The sequence below is a fragment of the Carassius gibelio genome, chromosome B10 (genome assembly GCF_023724105.1).
Source record: "Carassius gibelio isolate Cgi1373 ecotype wild population from Czech Republic chromosome B10, carGib1.2-hapl.c, whole genome shotgun sequence".
NCBI lineage: Eukaryota > Metazoa > Chordata > Actinopteri > Cypriniformes > Cyprinidae > Carassius > Carassius gibelio.
In genome coordinates, this window is record NC_068405.1 from 25,016,252 (window position 1) to 25,032,068 (window position 15,817).

General features: G+C 35.9%; 2 protein-coding genes across 6 annotated transcripts in view; both read right to left on the reverse strand.

Moving 5' to 3' along the window:
- Positions 1-682: 682 nt before the first annotated feature.
- Positions 683-15,817, reverse strand: part of LOC127966862 (peroxisomal multifunctional enzyme type 2-like) — a 228,952-nt gene continuing 213,817 nt past the window's right edge. Inside the window, exons 4-6 of one of the 5 annotated variants that reach the window (XM_052568183.1) lie at positions 10,202-10,240; positions 1,381-1,464; positions 683-1,305 (exon numbers count right to left, since the gene is read on the reverse strand). In XM_052568183.1, coding sequence (XP_052424143.1) covers positions 1,087-1,305; positions 1,381-1,464; positions 10,202-10,240 — 342 coding nt within the window. In that variant the 3' untranslated portion in view covers positions 683-1,086. Of the gene's footprint in view, positions 1,306-1,380; positions 1,465-7,542; positions 9,961-10,047; positions 10,130-10,201; positions 10,289-15,817 lie in introns of those variants that run through there. The other 4 variants (XM_052568185.1, XM_052568187.1, XR_008155714.1 and 1 more) reach the window with 4 other exon arrangements.
- LOC127966859 (uncharacterized) overlaps positions 10,839-15,817 on the reverse strand; it is a 207,328-nt gene continuing 202,349 nt past the window's right edge. Inside the window, exon 2 of the mRNA XM_052568178.1 lies at positions 10,839-11,068. The gene's annotated coding sequence lies outside the window, so the exon portion shown is untranslated. The remainder of the gene's footprint in view (positions 11,069-15,817) is intronic.

Here is a 15,817-nt window from a genome sequence, read left to right on the forward strand (position 1 = left end):
TGATGTGCAGCTGTATTTTCAGCATCTTTCCTCCAGTCTTCAGTGTCTTCAATATTTTCTAACAATATTCACTACAGTTCAATAGTTTGGGGTCAGTACATTTTTATCCTTTCTTTTTTTATGAGAAATTGTATTCTTGATTAGATTTTAGAATCTTTTATTCAGGATGTGTTAAATTGATAAGAAGTGATATCAAAGATTAATATTGTTAGAAGAGATTTATATTTTGGATAAATGCTGTTCTTTAAAAAAAAAATGTATACATCGAAGAATCCTTAAAAAATTATTGCAGATTCCAAAATAATATTTGGTAGCACAACTATTAATAGTTCGAATAATAAATCATCATATTTTCATGATTTCTAAAGATCATGTGACACTGAAGACTGGAGGAATGATGCTGAAAATACAGCTGCACATCACAGAAATAAATGATATTTTAAAGGATATTAAAATATAAACCATTATTTTATCAATTTTATTTTGATAATTTTGAATTATTACTGAAATACAACCTTTTTTGTTTCAAACAGTTCATTGAAACATGCAAAAATATTTACCAATGATGTAAGAAAAAGAATCTGAATTCAAAGGCAAAACAAGATTCTTTTTCTTCCCCCATTGGCAGATATTTCTGCTCGTTTTAAGCCAAAACTAACAACATTTTGATAATAAAAAAAAAAAAATCATTTTAAATTGTTACTTGTACAGTAAATGCATCTTGATTCAAGAATATTCAGATATTTATACTAGAACAAGACACAAACACGAGTAAGAGGATTGTTTGCAGTCTCACTGTTTCCATTCACCAATTTTTATGCACATTTTGGGATATCACATAAAAATAAATAAATAAATAAAAAACACCTGATGGAAACTAATACAAATTCTAAAAATGTGCATAAACTTATGCATTCAACAAAGTAGGATACATTTCTTATCTGGTAAGAAAACGTGCACATAAACGACAATAGAAACACTTAAATGTGCATCATAAAACACGTGACTGTGTGATAGGACAGAAAAAAACTATTTTGTTGCAAAAATATCTGCAAATGTGGTAAGAAAAATATATTCTCTTAATAGTTAGTTATATTCCTCACCCCTTTGGCAGATATCTTTGCTTGTGTTAAGAGAATGAATGATATTCTGCAGAGTCTGGTTCACTCCACTCTCGGATGGTTCTGTCGTCTTTGCTGATCTCCATCCGAACACAGCGTTGACCTTCTTCACCAGCTCCTGACCGCCGTCTCTGATCCTGCGTGCGATCTCAGAGAACACCAGGTCGCTCTGCAGGCCGAGGCTCTGTGAACGAACCACATCATCACGCTGTGCTCGGAGTCTGGTCTCAGATGTGTGTGTGTGTGTGTGTGTGCAGACCTGCGGAAACCCGGCGCTGACACACACATCCGTCTGCAGATCTATATTTGCTCCAGACAGCACCACGTCTCCGCTCTCCTTCACCTAGACGTTCCAAGAACGTCCCTAATGTTCTGTAAAGGTTCGGAACTTTCGTTACCTTTAGATAACTTTTAGGGAACGTTGCACAAGGTCGCGAGAACGTGGGAATAAATGTATTATTTTGTGTTGAATATAACACTTTAATAAAAAAAACTCATTAATTTGGAAATTTACTATCACATTTATGCATTTATGAACATCAATTCAAAGTGAAATAACCTACAAACCATTTTAAAATAATTTGAATTCTGCTTGTACAACAGATGTTTGTTCAACTGCTCGTATTTCCTACATTGTTGTGGATTTTATTGATAACTTTAATTGTCTTTGTTAATTTTGTGTGACTTCAGCCAGAAAGAGAGCAGTATAAAAGGATGATGGCAAAAGTATAAAAACGCCGCTTCACTAACCTGCTCGACTGTTAGCATAACTGCTACCATGTGCTACATTAAATGTAGCTATATAACGTTACATTGAACAATACAAATAAAACATAATATATTTGATTAATGTCTATAGTTGCTGTTTAGCTTTTAATATAAGTTATTGTTTTAGTTAACACATTACACTCACCTGGGACTGGACGGCTGTTGTAATCGTGCTCCTGTACCATCTCCACATTTACTGCTCTGCAACACAAACATTCAGTTTTGATGCGTGATTTAAAGTCTCCGCAACTTTTCCACGCAAACCTGGAAGACCCAGCCCACGGTGCGAGATCGACCAGTCTACTCCGGTTGGACACGGACCTCATCCTCCGTGAAGTGCTTAGCACACACTAAAGTAGCCTACCTTTCCTCACAGTAATTGTCGCCTCCTCCTCTAGCCATATAGCCCAATTTCGACGCTTTTTTTTTTTAAATTTTCGTCGGTGGGAAAACTATAAAACTCCGCATTATAAATAAGGTTGTTTAAAAACAAAACAAAAACACACACTACACATTGGTCTCCGCCATTTCTCAGCAAGTGAGTGAACGCTATAGCGCTTTCACCGGAAAATAACTTATCTGGGATTCAGAGCAAGTTCATAAAACATTTGATTCAGATCGGGACTCCGAATTGCGTTTCGCGAATCATTTGAGATCAGGTCTTTCGAGCGGATTTGCAAAACATTTGATTCTATAACGTAGGCTACTAGATCAAGTTTTAATAAAGAGAAAAGAGGCATAGAGACACATTTCTGTTAATAGCCTGTTAGTAATCACACAGTCCACCAGTAACTGTATAATTTAGTAAGGGAAAATTAAAACAAAATAGGATGAGTTTCAATTTTAATTTTATTTATGTAGCAATGGTCATCTTAACCTCTGTGCAGTGTTTAGGGTATTTAAGGACCCCAAATTAAATTCTAATTCTAATACCGCATCATACAAGTGTTTATTTGAGTTGAATATTTCGATATTCATTTAAGGAAACAAAGCCATAATTGTCAGCAAAGCCAGTGTCAGACTGTGTGTGTTGTTTTGTCCGGGGCTCGTGGGACAGGCGTACTACTCTGACTGTGACATCATCATCCTGGGGAGAACTTCAGAGTAACGCACACACACACACACACACACACACACACACACACACACACACACACACACACACACACTCGGTTCTGGCGTCCAAACAACATCAAGGTCTTTATAAACTGTTACAGCACTTACTCAGAGTGACACGTAGCATATCTTTTAGCCTCATGGTTGCAGTTTGAGGTTTAGGAATTAGTTTTTTTTTTTTTTTTTTTTTCTTTATGTTTATGTCAGTTTTAATAATTTTAGCATTTCAACTTTTTTTGTAAAAAGTTACTACTTTAATTTTAGCACTGTTTTCATTTAATTTGTATTGCTTTTTACTTTACAAATCATTGCAAAGCAACTTTACAGAAAATTAAGTTTCTACAATATTTAGTAGTAGCACGATTTATCTATATCATTTTACTTTAGCTTTATTTCAATTACAGAAAACTGTTTTAGTAGTTTCAGTCTTAGTTAACAACAATGACACATAGTTGGTTGCTTTGGGAATTACTAGTTAGGAATAAAAGTTTAACTGTGTGTGCTTATTTTACATATTTATTTTTTTAAATAAAATGTAAAAATTATATATTTTTTGTACGAGTTTCTGTCTTCTGCTGAATGCTAAAAAAAATGCTTTAAACACCAAACGGTTGTTGGTACCCATTCACTTCCATAGTATTTCTTCCTGTAGCATAGAAATCAATGGGTGCCGTCAACTGTTCTCTCTCAAAAAAACATCTTCTTTAGTGTTCAGCAGAAAAAAAAAAACACTTGTTCAGGCTGAGGAAGAGTAAACGATCGCAGGATTTGATTCCTCTCACACAGACCATACAGTTATATGAGTGTTAATCTAAACTGTGTTTGAATATGAATCACTTTGTGTGTGAAGATATTTGTGAATCAACCAATCAGCTGTCACTCGATTTCAGAGCCGCTAACTAGAATAAGATCACAGCTACTTTTATTTTCATGATTTTGACCAAAATATAAAAATAATGCATGATGATGATAAAATAACAAAAATATAAAATTTATGAAATGGCCTTTACCTTCTAAAATTAAAGAAATGCAATTTAAAATTATAAATGGATATTATCCAGCAGCAGCTATGCTTAAAAAGAGATTTGGTTTTGAAGTGGAGCCATGTGTGTTCTTTTCCCAGGAAGATGAAACTATTGAACATTTGTTTTTCTCTTGTCCAGTGATAAAAATATTCTGGCAACATGTCATGAATTGGCTGGAAACAAAAATGGAGAGAATTACACAAAGTTAGAGCAAATTCTTTTTGGTAATGGAAACCTTCCGAAGGAACTTTTTAGGATGTACAATATCATAACAATTATGGGTAAATACCATATTCATTAATGTAAATGGCAAAAAAAAAAAATCCATCCCTAGTGGTGTTTAAAATGTAACTGAGGGACTTTTTTGCTTCTTTGAAACGTCTGAAAGGCTCCAATGATAACATTTACTTGCTATGTGAAGATGTCTCAAAATACTTGTCATTATAACTTGTTAAGCTTCCATGTAACTTTAGTTAAAGAATATATGTTGACTGAGGACAATATATGTATATACACAATTTTGTCATGCCTTACTGACTGAAGTGCCTTTGCTTAATTTATTTTATTTTACATTTATTTGTATTTATTTTCTTTATCGAAATTTGTTTAATTTAATTGTGTTTATATATGTTCTGCCAATAAGTCTCCCATTGAGAGATTTTGTAAATTGTGTTTTGTAAATTAGTGTGTTCAATTAAAAAAAAAAAAAGACTTAATTTTTCTACGTTGAATCCAATGGGGTCGCTGTGTCCATTTCTTTTTTCTATGCGTAAAATTTGACAGCGTGGGGACACTGAATTTTATTTATTTACTGTTAATTGTTGTTAAACTGTGTAAAATTAGCGGTTATGTTAAATCAATGGTGGATGGTTTCAAGCTAACATTAGCAGATAAGCCCGCACTTTTTGATATTCAAACAGGTGGCCTATTGTCTGAACCAACTCAAACAGTGATTAAAATGCTGAAGCTTAATTTTCACTATAAAGAGGCAGATACACACACACACACACACACACACACACACACGAGACCAAAATTACAAAAATGCAAACTTAATAATGCACAGCTAGCTAGAAGTTAGCGCTAAACCATTATCCACGAGTGAACATGTTAAAGTTTTCCTAATATCAAACAACGTCTTACAATCATTAATATACACGATGATTTAAAAACCAATGCTGTGAATGTCGCAATATATCAATACTTACTCAAAAGAGGGTTCAGCGCAACAGTGTCCCAGCAAAGAAATTCTCGACTGATGTCGGCTCTTGATGTGCTGTACTCAACCGTTGCAATAAGGTCGCGTGCGGGTTCGCGTCCGAGCATCCGACACTGGTCCGCTCAGGATCCGCTGTTTGACGGCGCCGCTCGGAGGCGGAGCTAATCTTCTGGGCGGCACCCAAACGAATTTGACAGTCACGCAGGTTTGGCGACTTGAAAGCGGATCCACCTAGGAGTCTCCTGCTGATGTGCATTTCGGAGCGGATTTGCAAAACATTTGATTCAGATCCGGACTCCGAATCGCGTTTCGGGAATCATTTGAGATCAGTCTTTCGAGCAGATTTGCAAAACATCTGATTCTATCATGTAGGCTACTAGATCAAGTTTTAATAAAGAGAATAGAGGTATAGAGACACATTTTTGTTAATAGCCTGTTAGTAGTCCCACAGTCCATCAGTAACTGTATAATTTAGTAAGGGAAAATTCAAACAAAATAGGATGAGTTTCAATTTTAATTTTATTTATGTAGCAATGGTCAGCTTAACCTCTGTGCAGTGTTTAGGGTATTTCAGGACCCCAAATTAAATTCTAAGTCTAATACTGCATCATACAAGTGTTTATTTGAGTTGAATATTTCGATATTCATGTAAGGAAACGAAGCAATAATTTGATAAGTTTACATTTATTCATTTATCAGACGCTTTTATCCAAAGCGACTTACAAATGAGGATAAAAAAAACTACAAAACAAAAAGAGCAACAAAAAGTTTATAAGCGAGAATAAACAAGATACATGCAAAATGAAGGAAGATATTGTCTGATATATTAAGAAATAATATAAAATAAAAATGCTAAAAAAAAAAATTGCCAAAATATTTGACTCAAAAAGTCCAGATGATTCAAGCTGTTGGTGACTGTGAGTGTAACAGCAGCAGCAGAGATTATTAACCGTAAAGGAAAACATTTAAAACTCTGATTCCTCGATTTAAATAAATAAATAAAAATGTAGCAAAACATTACATTCAGATGATATGTAGAACTCTCTGTGATTATCAGTGTCAGACTGTGTGTGTTGTTTTGTCCGGGGCTCGTGGGACAGGCGTACTACTCTGTCTGTGACATCATCATCCTGGGGAGGGACTTTAAGAGGATTCAGATCCTCCCAGGAGCCAAACACGGGAACATCCAGGTGGACTGTTCACTGCAGGACGGACAGGAGACACACACACACACACACACACACACACACACTCGGTTCTGGCGTCCAAACAACATCAAGGTCTTTAGAAACTGTTACAGCACTTACTCAGAGTTACACATAGCATAGCTTTTAGCCTCATGGTTGCAGTTTGAGGTTTATGAACTAGTTTTATTAATTTTTTTTGCCTTTATGTTTATGTCAGTTTTATTAATTTTAGCATTTCAACTTTTTTGTAAAAAGTTACTACTTCAAATTTAGTACTGTTTTCATTTAATTTATAGTGCTTTTTACTTTATAAATCATTGCAAAGCAACTTCACAGAAAGTTCAGTTTCTACAATATTTAGTAGTAGCTTACACAATTTATTTATATCATTTTACTTTAGCTTTATTTCAATGACAGAAAACTGTTTTTAGTAGTTTCAGTCTTAGTTAACAACAATGACACATAGTTGTTTGCTTTGGGAATTACTAGTTAGGAATAAAAGTTTAACTGTGTGTGCTTATTTTACAAATAAATAAAAAAATATATATTTTTATAAGTTTCTGTCTTCTGTTGAACGCTAAAAAGATGATGCTTTAAACACCAAATGGTTGATGGTACCCATTCACTTCCATAGTATTTCTTCCTGTAGCATAGAAGTCAATGGGTGCAGTCAACTGTTTGCTCTCAAAAAAACAATCTTTAGTGTTCAGCAGAAAAAAAAACACTTGTTCAGGCTGAGGAAGAGTAAACGATCGCAGGATTTGATTCCTCTCACACAGACCATACAGTTATATGAGTGTTAATCTAAACTGTGTTTGAATATGAAGCACTTTGTGTGTGAAGATATTTGTGAAATCAACCAATCAGCTGTCACTTGATTTCAGAGACGCTAACTAGAATAAGATCACAGCTGCTTTTATTTTCAGTATAAATATGGAGTTGAACACAAGGCTTGATGAAATGATACTGTGATAAAGATAAAGCATATTTATAATCATCGAGGCTCCTGCAGACGTATGATTTGGGAAAACTGTCCAGTGTTTAATTTTTACTCTTTTCTTTTACTTGCCACCGTTCTACTCGGACACAAACACGAGAGATTTTAATTTGATGAAGGCCATGGTGTTCTTCTTCAAGGCAAGGCAAGTTTATTTATATAGCACATTTCGTACACAATGGTAATTCAAAGTGCTTTACATCAAAGAAAGTAAAATAATGATGAAGAAAAAAAACAAAAAAAAAAAACAAGCAATATTAAAAATTTTAAAATGATTAAAACGTTTACTTAAAATCAATTTAAAAACAGTTAAAAAATGATTTTATATAAAAAAAAAAACCTGTGAAAATATAGTGCAATCAGTTCGGACATTGCACAGTGCTCATTCAATAAATGCACAACTAAACAGATGGTTTTTGAGTCTAGATTTAAATGTGACTAGTGTTTTAGCACATCTGATCTCTTCTGGAAGCTGATTCCAACTGCGGGCAGCATAGTAACTAAAGGCGGACTCCCCTTGTTTTGTGTGAACCCTTGGTATTTCTAACTGACTCGATCCTAGTGATCTGAGTGGTCTGTTAGGTTTATATTCAGTGAACATATCTGTAATATATTTTGGTCCTAGGTCATTTAGTGACTTATATACGCGAGTAAAAGTATTTTAAAATCAATCCTAAATGTAACTGGAAGCCAGTGTAAGGACCTGAGGACTGGTGTGATATGCTCAGATTTTCTGGTTCTAGTCAGAATCCTGGCAGCAGTGTTCTGGATGAGCTGCAGCTGTCTAATGGTCTTTTTGGGAAGGCCGGTGAGGAGCCCATTACAATAGTCCACCCTGCTGGTGTTAAAGGCATGAACAAGTTTCTCCAAGTCTCGACTGGAAACAAAACATCTGATTCTTGCCATGTTTTTTAAATGATAGTATGCTGATTTAGATTACTGCTTTGACATGGCTACTGAAACTAAGGTCTGTCTCCAGAATCACACCAAGATTCCTGACTTGATTTTTAGTTGTTTGACCCCTAGAGTCAAGGTATGCATTCACCTTGAACACTTCATCTTTGTTTCCAAAGGCAATGACTTCAGTTTTTTCCTAATTTAACTGAAGATAGTTCTTGCACATCCAATTATTAATTTCATCAATGCATTGGCAGAGGGAGTCAATGGGGTTGTAGTCATTTGGAGATAAGGCTAGGTAAATCTGGGTATCATAAGCATAGCTGTGACAGGCAATTTGGTTCTCTCTCATTATTTGACTCAGTGGAAGCATATACAGGCTAAACAAGAGCGGTGCAAGAATTGAGCCTTGTGGGACTCTGCATGACATGGACATCCATTTAGACTTATGTTCTCCTAGACTCACATAATAGCCTCTCCCTTCTAAGTATGACCTGAACCATTTCAGTACCATCCCATAGAATGATGCTTCACCGCAGAGAATGATGCTCTTCCTCTTGTTTTCCAGCTCAAATATCTGAACATCCTTAAATCGAGAAGCATTTACTGAAATATAAATGAGTTCATGTTTAAAACAAGAACAAATATCTGTCAGCGGCTCAGAAAAACAATAGTTTTCACCTTTGGCAGAATTTCTTTCCCTGTTTTAAGCATTAACCAATAAAAATCAAAAAATAAATATATTGAGTAGATAATAAAAATTAATATCTGAGGTCATTATGCATCTCCTGCAAATGTCTTTGTTTCGTGATGTTCATATATTAGCACTGGAATACAGAGTGTTATCATTTTGTCTTCTCCAGATTATTGCTGATGTGAAGCAGTGAGGAATCCGCTGTATAGTGATCATGCTCTGCCCTTTAACCTTTCAAATCTGAATATATACGAATCTAATAATGAATATAATGAATCTAATTTTATATCGAGTATGAAGAGATCTGTAATATACTTGACTGTATGTAATTGTTACTTGTACAGTAAATGCATCTTGATGAGTGTTCAGATAGTTATACTAGAACAAGACACAAACACGAGTAAGAGGATTGTTTGCAGTCTCACTGTTTCCATCCACCAATTTTTATGCACATTTTGGGATATCACATAAAAATAAATAAAATAAAAAACACCTGATGGAAACTAATACAAATTCTAAAACTTTGCATAAAAAAAACGTATCCATTCAACAAAGTAGGATACATTTCTTATCTGGTAAGAAAACATGAACATAAACGACGATAGAAACACTTAAATGTGCATCATAAAACACGTGACTGTGTGATAGGACAGAAAAAAACTATTTTGTTGCAAAAATATCTGCAAATGTGGTAAGAAAAATATATTCTCTTAATAGTTAGTTATATTCCTCACCCCTTTGGCAGATATCTTTGCTTGTGTTAAGAGAATGAATGATATTCTGCAGAGTCTGGTTCACTCCAGTCTCAGATGGTTCTGTCGTCTTTGCTGATCTCCATCCGAACACAGCGTTGACCTTCTTCACCAGCTCCTGACCGCCGTCTCTGATCCTGCGTGCGATCTCAGAGAACACCAGGTCGCTCTGCAGGCCGAGGCTCTGTGAACGAACCGCATCATCACGCTGTGCTCGGAGTCTGGTCTTAGATGTGTGTGTGTGTGTGTGTGTGTGTGTGTGTGTACAGACCTGCGGAGACCCGGCGCTGACACACATCCGTCTGCAGATCTATATACGCTCCAGACAGCACCACGTCTCCGCTCTCCTTCACCTAGAGCCAGAACAGATCAGCGCTGAACACACACTAAAGGACTAAACACACACACACCGAACGCTTTGTCACCTTGCACTGGATGTGAATCCTGTTCCCTTCCTTCCACATCTCCGTCTGCAGAGACTGTCCCATATACACCGGCTTCACGAAACGTACCTGAAGCACAGATCAGGGTTATTAACAGAAATTCATTAATTAGATGATATGCAATCAATTTGGACTGAGAATGCACATCACTATTATTGTGATAAATGAGAAAAGCATTGAATAGACATTACAGAATGAATCTTTACAAATTCATTTTTTCACTTTGCATAAATAAAAATGATAAATAAAATTGAAATTATAATTTAAATGTGAATCATTTGAGTCAGTTCGGGAGCTCGGAGCGCAAATCATTTGAGTCCGTTCGGGAGTTCAGAGGACGAATCATTTGAGTCCGTTCGTGAGTTCGGAGCATAGACAGTAAAAGAAATAGACACAGCGACCCCATTGGAACTCAATTGAGACAAGTGAAGCCCGTTTTTAGCTATTTTTAGCACTTCCCTTTCTGACGCGCAGACTCAAACGAAGCTTGATGACATCAGCAACCTGTCTGACAGATGTAAATATTCTAGTAAACTGCCATCGTTAATCCTGCAGAGACGGCGAGCTTGAGCGGGGAGTTCTTTGGCATGAGTGAACAGGAGTACACACCTGCTAGTGACATCAGCATCGTCTACACACCTGCTAGTGACATCAGCATCGAGTACACACCTGCTAGTGACATCAGCATCATCTACTCACCTGCCAGTGACATCAGCATCGTCTACACACCTGCTAGTGACATCAGCATCATCTACTCACCTGCCAGTGACATCAGCATCGTCTACACACCTGCTAGTGACATCAGCATCATCTACACACCTGCCAGTGACATCAGCATCATCTACACACCTGCCAGTGACATCGGGATCATCTTAATTTTATTTTTATTTTTTTCGGTTTGGTCATTTACAGATCATTCAATCCAATCATTCAAAACATAAACACAATGACCTGGTGCAGGCAGAAGCTAAATCTTATTGTGCCTGCCCTTAACTTTAAAATCATAAATGCAACACATTAATGACAACATCTGTTCATAACATTAACATTAACACATTAGTGGACCAGTGTCCACCACACCAAAAGCAAGCCGCTTTAATTAATTTTCATTCTGTTGAATATTTTTCCATTGTAATTCTCTTGTAAATATTTTTAAACTGAAAAACAGACGTGGCTTGTTTTAACTCATTACAGCAACCCTTCCATAATTTAACTCCTTTATTTGATAAACAGTGTTCTCTTAATGTAGAATGTACTTGTGGTTGATTAAATATACATAGTCCTCTGAGATTATAATTACTTTCTCACTGGGTAAATAATATTTGCAAGCATTTAGGAATTTTATTATGTTTAACTTGGTAAATAAACTTTGCCGTGTACAAATCAACTAAGTCATAAAACTTCAAAATTTTTGATTGAAGAAACAGTGAATTACTTGGTGAATTGTAAGGTGCATAATTAATTAATCTGATAACCTTCTTTTGTAATAGGAAAATTAAATTGGTTCTAGTTTTATATGTATTTCCCCATATTTCAATACCATACGTTAGGTATGGTGTGACAAGTGAACTATAAAACATATTGAAAACGATTATTGTTAAATAATTTTCTAACCAAGAATATACATTTCCCCTAAATCCATATTTTTCCAGTTTATATAATAATATTCTGTGATTGATGGTATCAAAAGCTTTCTGTAAATCTAAAAAAACTCCGATTATATGTAATTTTTTATCTACTGATTGTGATATATTTTCTACCATTTTAACAACTGCCATTGTTGTTGACCTATGAGCTCTGAAACCAAACTGATATTCATTCATTATATTTGTTCACTTCAACATAGCTATCTAATCTTTTAACAAATAATTTCTCTAATATTTTTGAAAATTGTGACAACAGAGAAATAGGTCGATAATTACAAAACAAATGTTTGTCGCCACCTTTATACAATGGGAGAACTTTTGATACTTTCATTTGGTTTGGGAATATACCCATTTTAAAGGATTGATTACAAATATATGTAAATGGATAAATAACATTTTCAATAATATTTTTTACCATAAACATATCAAACCCATCATTATCAACTGACTTTTTATTCTTGCAGTCTTTCACTATTTTCAATATTTCATCTTTATTGGTTGGGTTTAAGAAGAATGAATTTGGACTTTCATATGTAACCCCAATTTCCATTCCAATATTTGGAATGGGTACAATTTTCTTTGCTAAATTATTGCCTATGTTTACAAAATAATCATTAAACTCTTTAACTATTTCCTCTGTATGACATATTGTATCGTTGTCTTTATTAAAGTAATAAAGTTTTTTATGTATTAAATCATTAAGTACCTTGCATGTTCCCTGAATGTTTTGTCTATGTTGTGTCAGCAATTTTGTGTAGTAATCTTTCTTATTATTTCTAATTATAATCACTAGTTTATTCTTATACGTTTTATATTTGCTTTCAGCATCTTGAGTTCTGGAATGTATAAATTTCCTGTATAATAATTTTTTCTTCTTGCAGGACTTTATAATTCCTTTAGTAAACCACAGTTTCTGCATATTGCATTTGTATGTTATCGTTTTAATTGGACAGCATTTATTATAAATTTCTAGTAATCTCTCCAAAAAAATACCATAAGCGTCATTTGGATATTCATAACTATAAATCCTCATCCCAGTTACACTTATTTAATTCCATTTGCAGTGTTTCAATTGCTTCAGATGTTCTATGTCTCACTGTTCTTGAATATATAGTTGGACCTAATGGTGGTTTAAACACATTTTGGAAACATGCAAAGACAGGCAGGTGGTCACTAATATCAGTCATTAGAAAACCTCCATCAATTTTACCAATATCATTTGAAAATATATTATCAATTAATGTTGCTGATACTGTTGTTATTCTTGTTGGCTTTGCTATTACTGGGAATAATGTACTATTATAAAAAGCATTAATAAATTCTGTGGTCTTCTTATGTCCACCTGGATTAAGCAGGTCAACATTAAAGTCACCACAGACAATATTTGTCTTATCTCCATTTGAATTGAACATGTTCCCTATAAACCCATTAAAAATATCCAATGATGAACCAGGTGTTCTATGTATACAGCAAACAATTATATTCTTTTGTTTTTCCATACGAATCTCAACAGTAACACATTCTAATATATTTCCAATAGTGGTTGACATACTAGCCATTATATTACATTGCAGACTTGAGTCCACATAAAGAGCGACTCCACCTCCTCTCCTATCTTTTCTATTCATTACAAACATTTAATATCCCTCTAATTCTACATCTGCTAATTTGTCTTCGTCCAGCCATGTTTCAGAAACAGCTACAATACTAAATTTTGGCAACAGGTTCAAAAAGTCTTTGATTTTTGAAAAGTTACTCCACAAACTCCTACTGTTTAAATGTATTACAGAAAAGGCATGTTTCATATTCACTCCTCTCTTAAACTGTTCCTCCGTATAATAGTGACAATTTGGCTGACTACACAAATATTTATCCGGATCAATATCTCTTTCAATGTCATACTATAATTTGTATCATCTATCTTGTAATCATCCATATGTAATATATTGTCATCATTATTACATACTGCCATTTATAAAAAATAGACTAATGTAACAAAAACAAACATAAATTAAGCTAAAATCACTACAAGTCCGTACGATAGTCCACAAGTCAAACAACAAAAGAAGTAAATCTTCATAAAGTTCATCACCCATTTTTGCAAAGAGAATTGTAATCTTCTTATCTTGAAAAGTAATCTTATCAATGGTATTGAATATGTATCTCATACAGTTTGCAATTAGAGTTACTTGAACTGTTCCAGGTCTTTTGTTTCCCTTACCATGATCACCTTTGATTCTTCAGGCAACCCATTTGTACAGACCAAAACACGACCATTTCTGGTCCATGTCGCCTGTATCTTCTTTTGTTTCCACAAACTCCTCGCTTGCCTCGCAATATCTGCGTTCTTTCTGGTAAGGTGTTCGTTGATGTAAACGCCACTTCCCCTTAACTTGCGTGCTTGTCGCAGTAAGTCATCCTTGCGCTTTCTGTTCGCAAAGCGAATTACTGATTAGCAGGCTTTTGCTTACTGGGAAGCAGGTGACAAGCCGATATATCCTTCATGTCAATGGTAATGTCCTTTTTTGCAAGAAAAGTTTCCACTTGTTGCTCCAGTGTTTGCAGCTCCTCTACCGATGCGTTTTCCCCGTCCATAGCACGCCCAGTGCCAGCTGCAGCTACTCGGGCATAACTTCGATGCTTTGTTTCCAATCCATTAATGATTACTTCGTCTACTCGCATATACTGTTCTAGGTCATCAATTCTTCTCTCTAACCCATTACCTCATCCTTCTCCGAAAGAAGTATTTTTAGATCCTTCACTTCATCCACCAGCGTCACTATCTTAGCTTGCTGCTGCGTAAGGGTGAAGATGTCTTTAGACATAAAATTTAGCGATATCTTAATTTCTTCCAACTCATGGTTTAATTCCACTTGTGGATCTATTCGCTTAGGCGGCATGTTTTGCAAGTATTGCTTCGTTTATGGACAAGTTCCAGACACAAACCAGACACAAGCCTCAATCTCAATCATCTACTCGCCTGCCAGTGACATCAGCATCATCTACACACCTGCTAGTGACATCGGCATCATCTACTCACCTGCTAGTGACATCGGCATCGTGTACACACGTGCTAGTGACATCATGCTCTTCCTCACCTGCTAGTGACATCGGGATCATCTACACACCTGCCAGTGACATCGGCATCATCAACTCACCTGCCAGTGACATCGGCATCGTGTACACACGTGCTAGTGACATCATGCTCTTCCTCACCTGCTAGTGACATCGGGATCATCTACACACCTGCCAGTGACATCGGGATCATCTACACACCTGCCAGTGACATCGGCATCATCAACTCACCTGCCAGTGACATCGGCATCATCAACTCACCTGCCAGTGACATCAAGATCATCTATATACCTACCAGTGACATCAGGATCATCTACACACCTGCTAGTGACATCATGCTCCTCCTCACCTGCTAGTGACATCATGCTCCTCCTCACCTGCTAGTGGCATCAGCATCATCTACACACCTGCCAGTGACATCAGCATCATCTACACACCTGCTAGTGACATCATGCTCCTCCTCACCTGCTAGTGACATCAGCATCATCTACATACCTGCTAGTGACATCATGCTCTTCCTCACCTGCTAGTGGCATCAGCATCATCTACACACCTGCTAGTGACATCAGCATCGTCTACTCACCTGCTAGTGACATCATGCTCTTCCTCACCTGCTAGTGGCATCAGCATCATCTACACACCTGCTAGTGACATCAGCATCGTCTACTCACCTGCTAGTGACATCAGCATCGTCTACTCACCTGCTAGTGACATCAGCATCGTCTACTCACCTGCTAGTGACATCAGCATCGTGTACACACGTACTAGTGACATCAGTATCGTCTACACACCTGCTAGTTACATCATGCTCTTCCTCACCTGCTAGTGGCATCAGCATCATCTACTCACCTGCTAGTGACATCGGGATCATCTACAC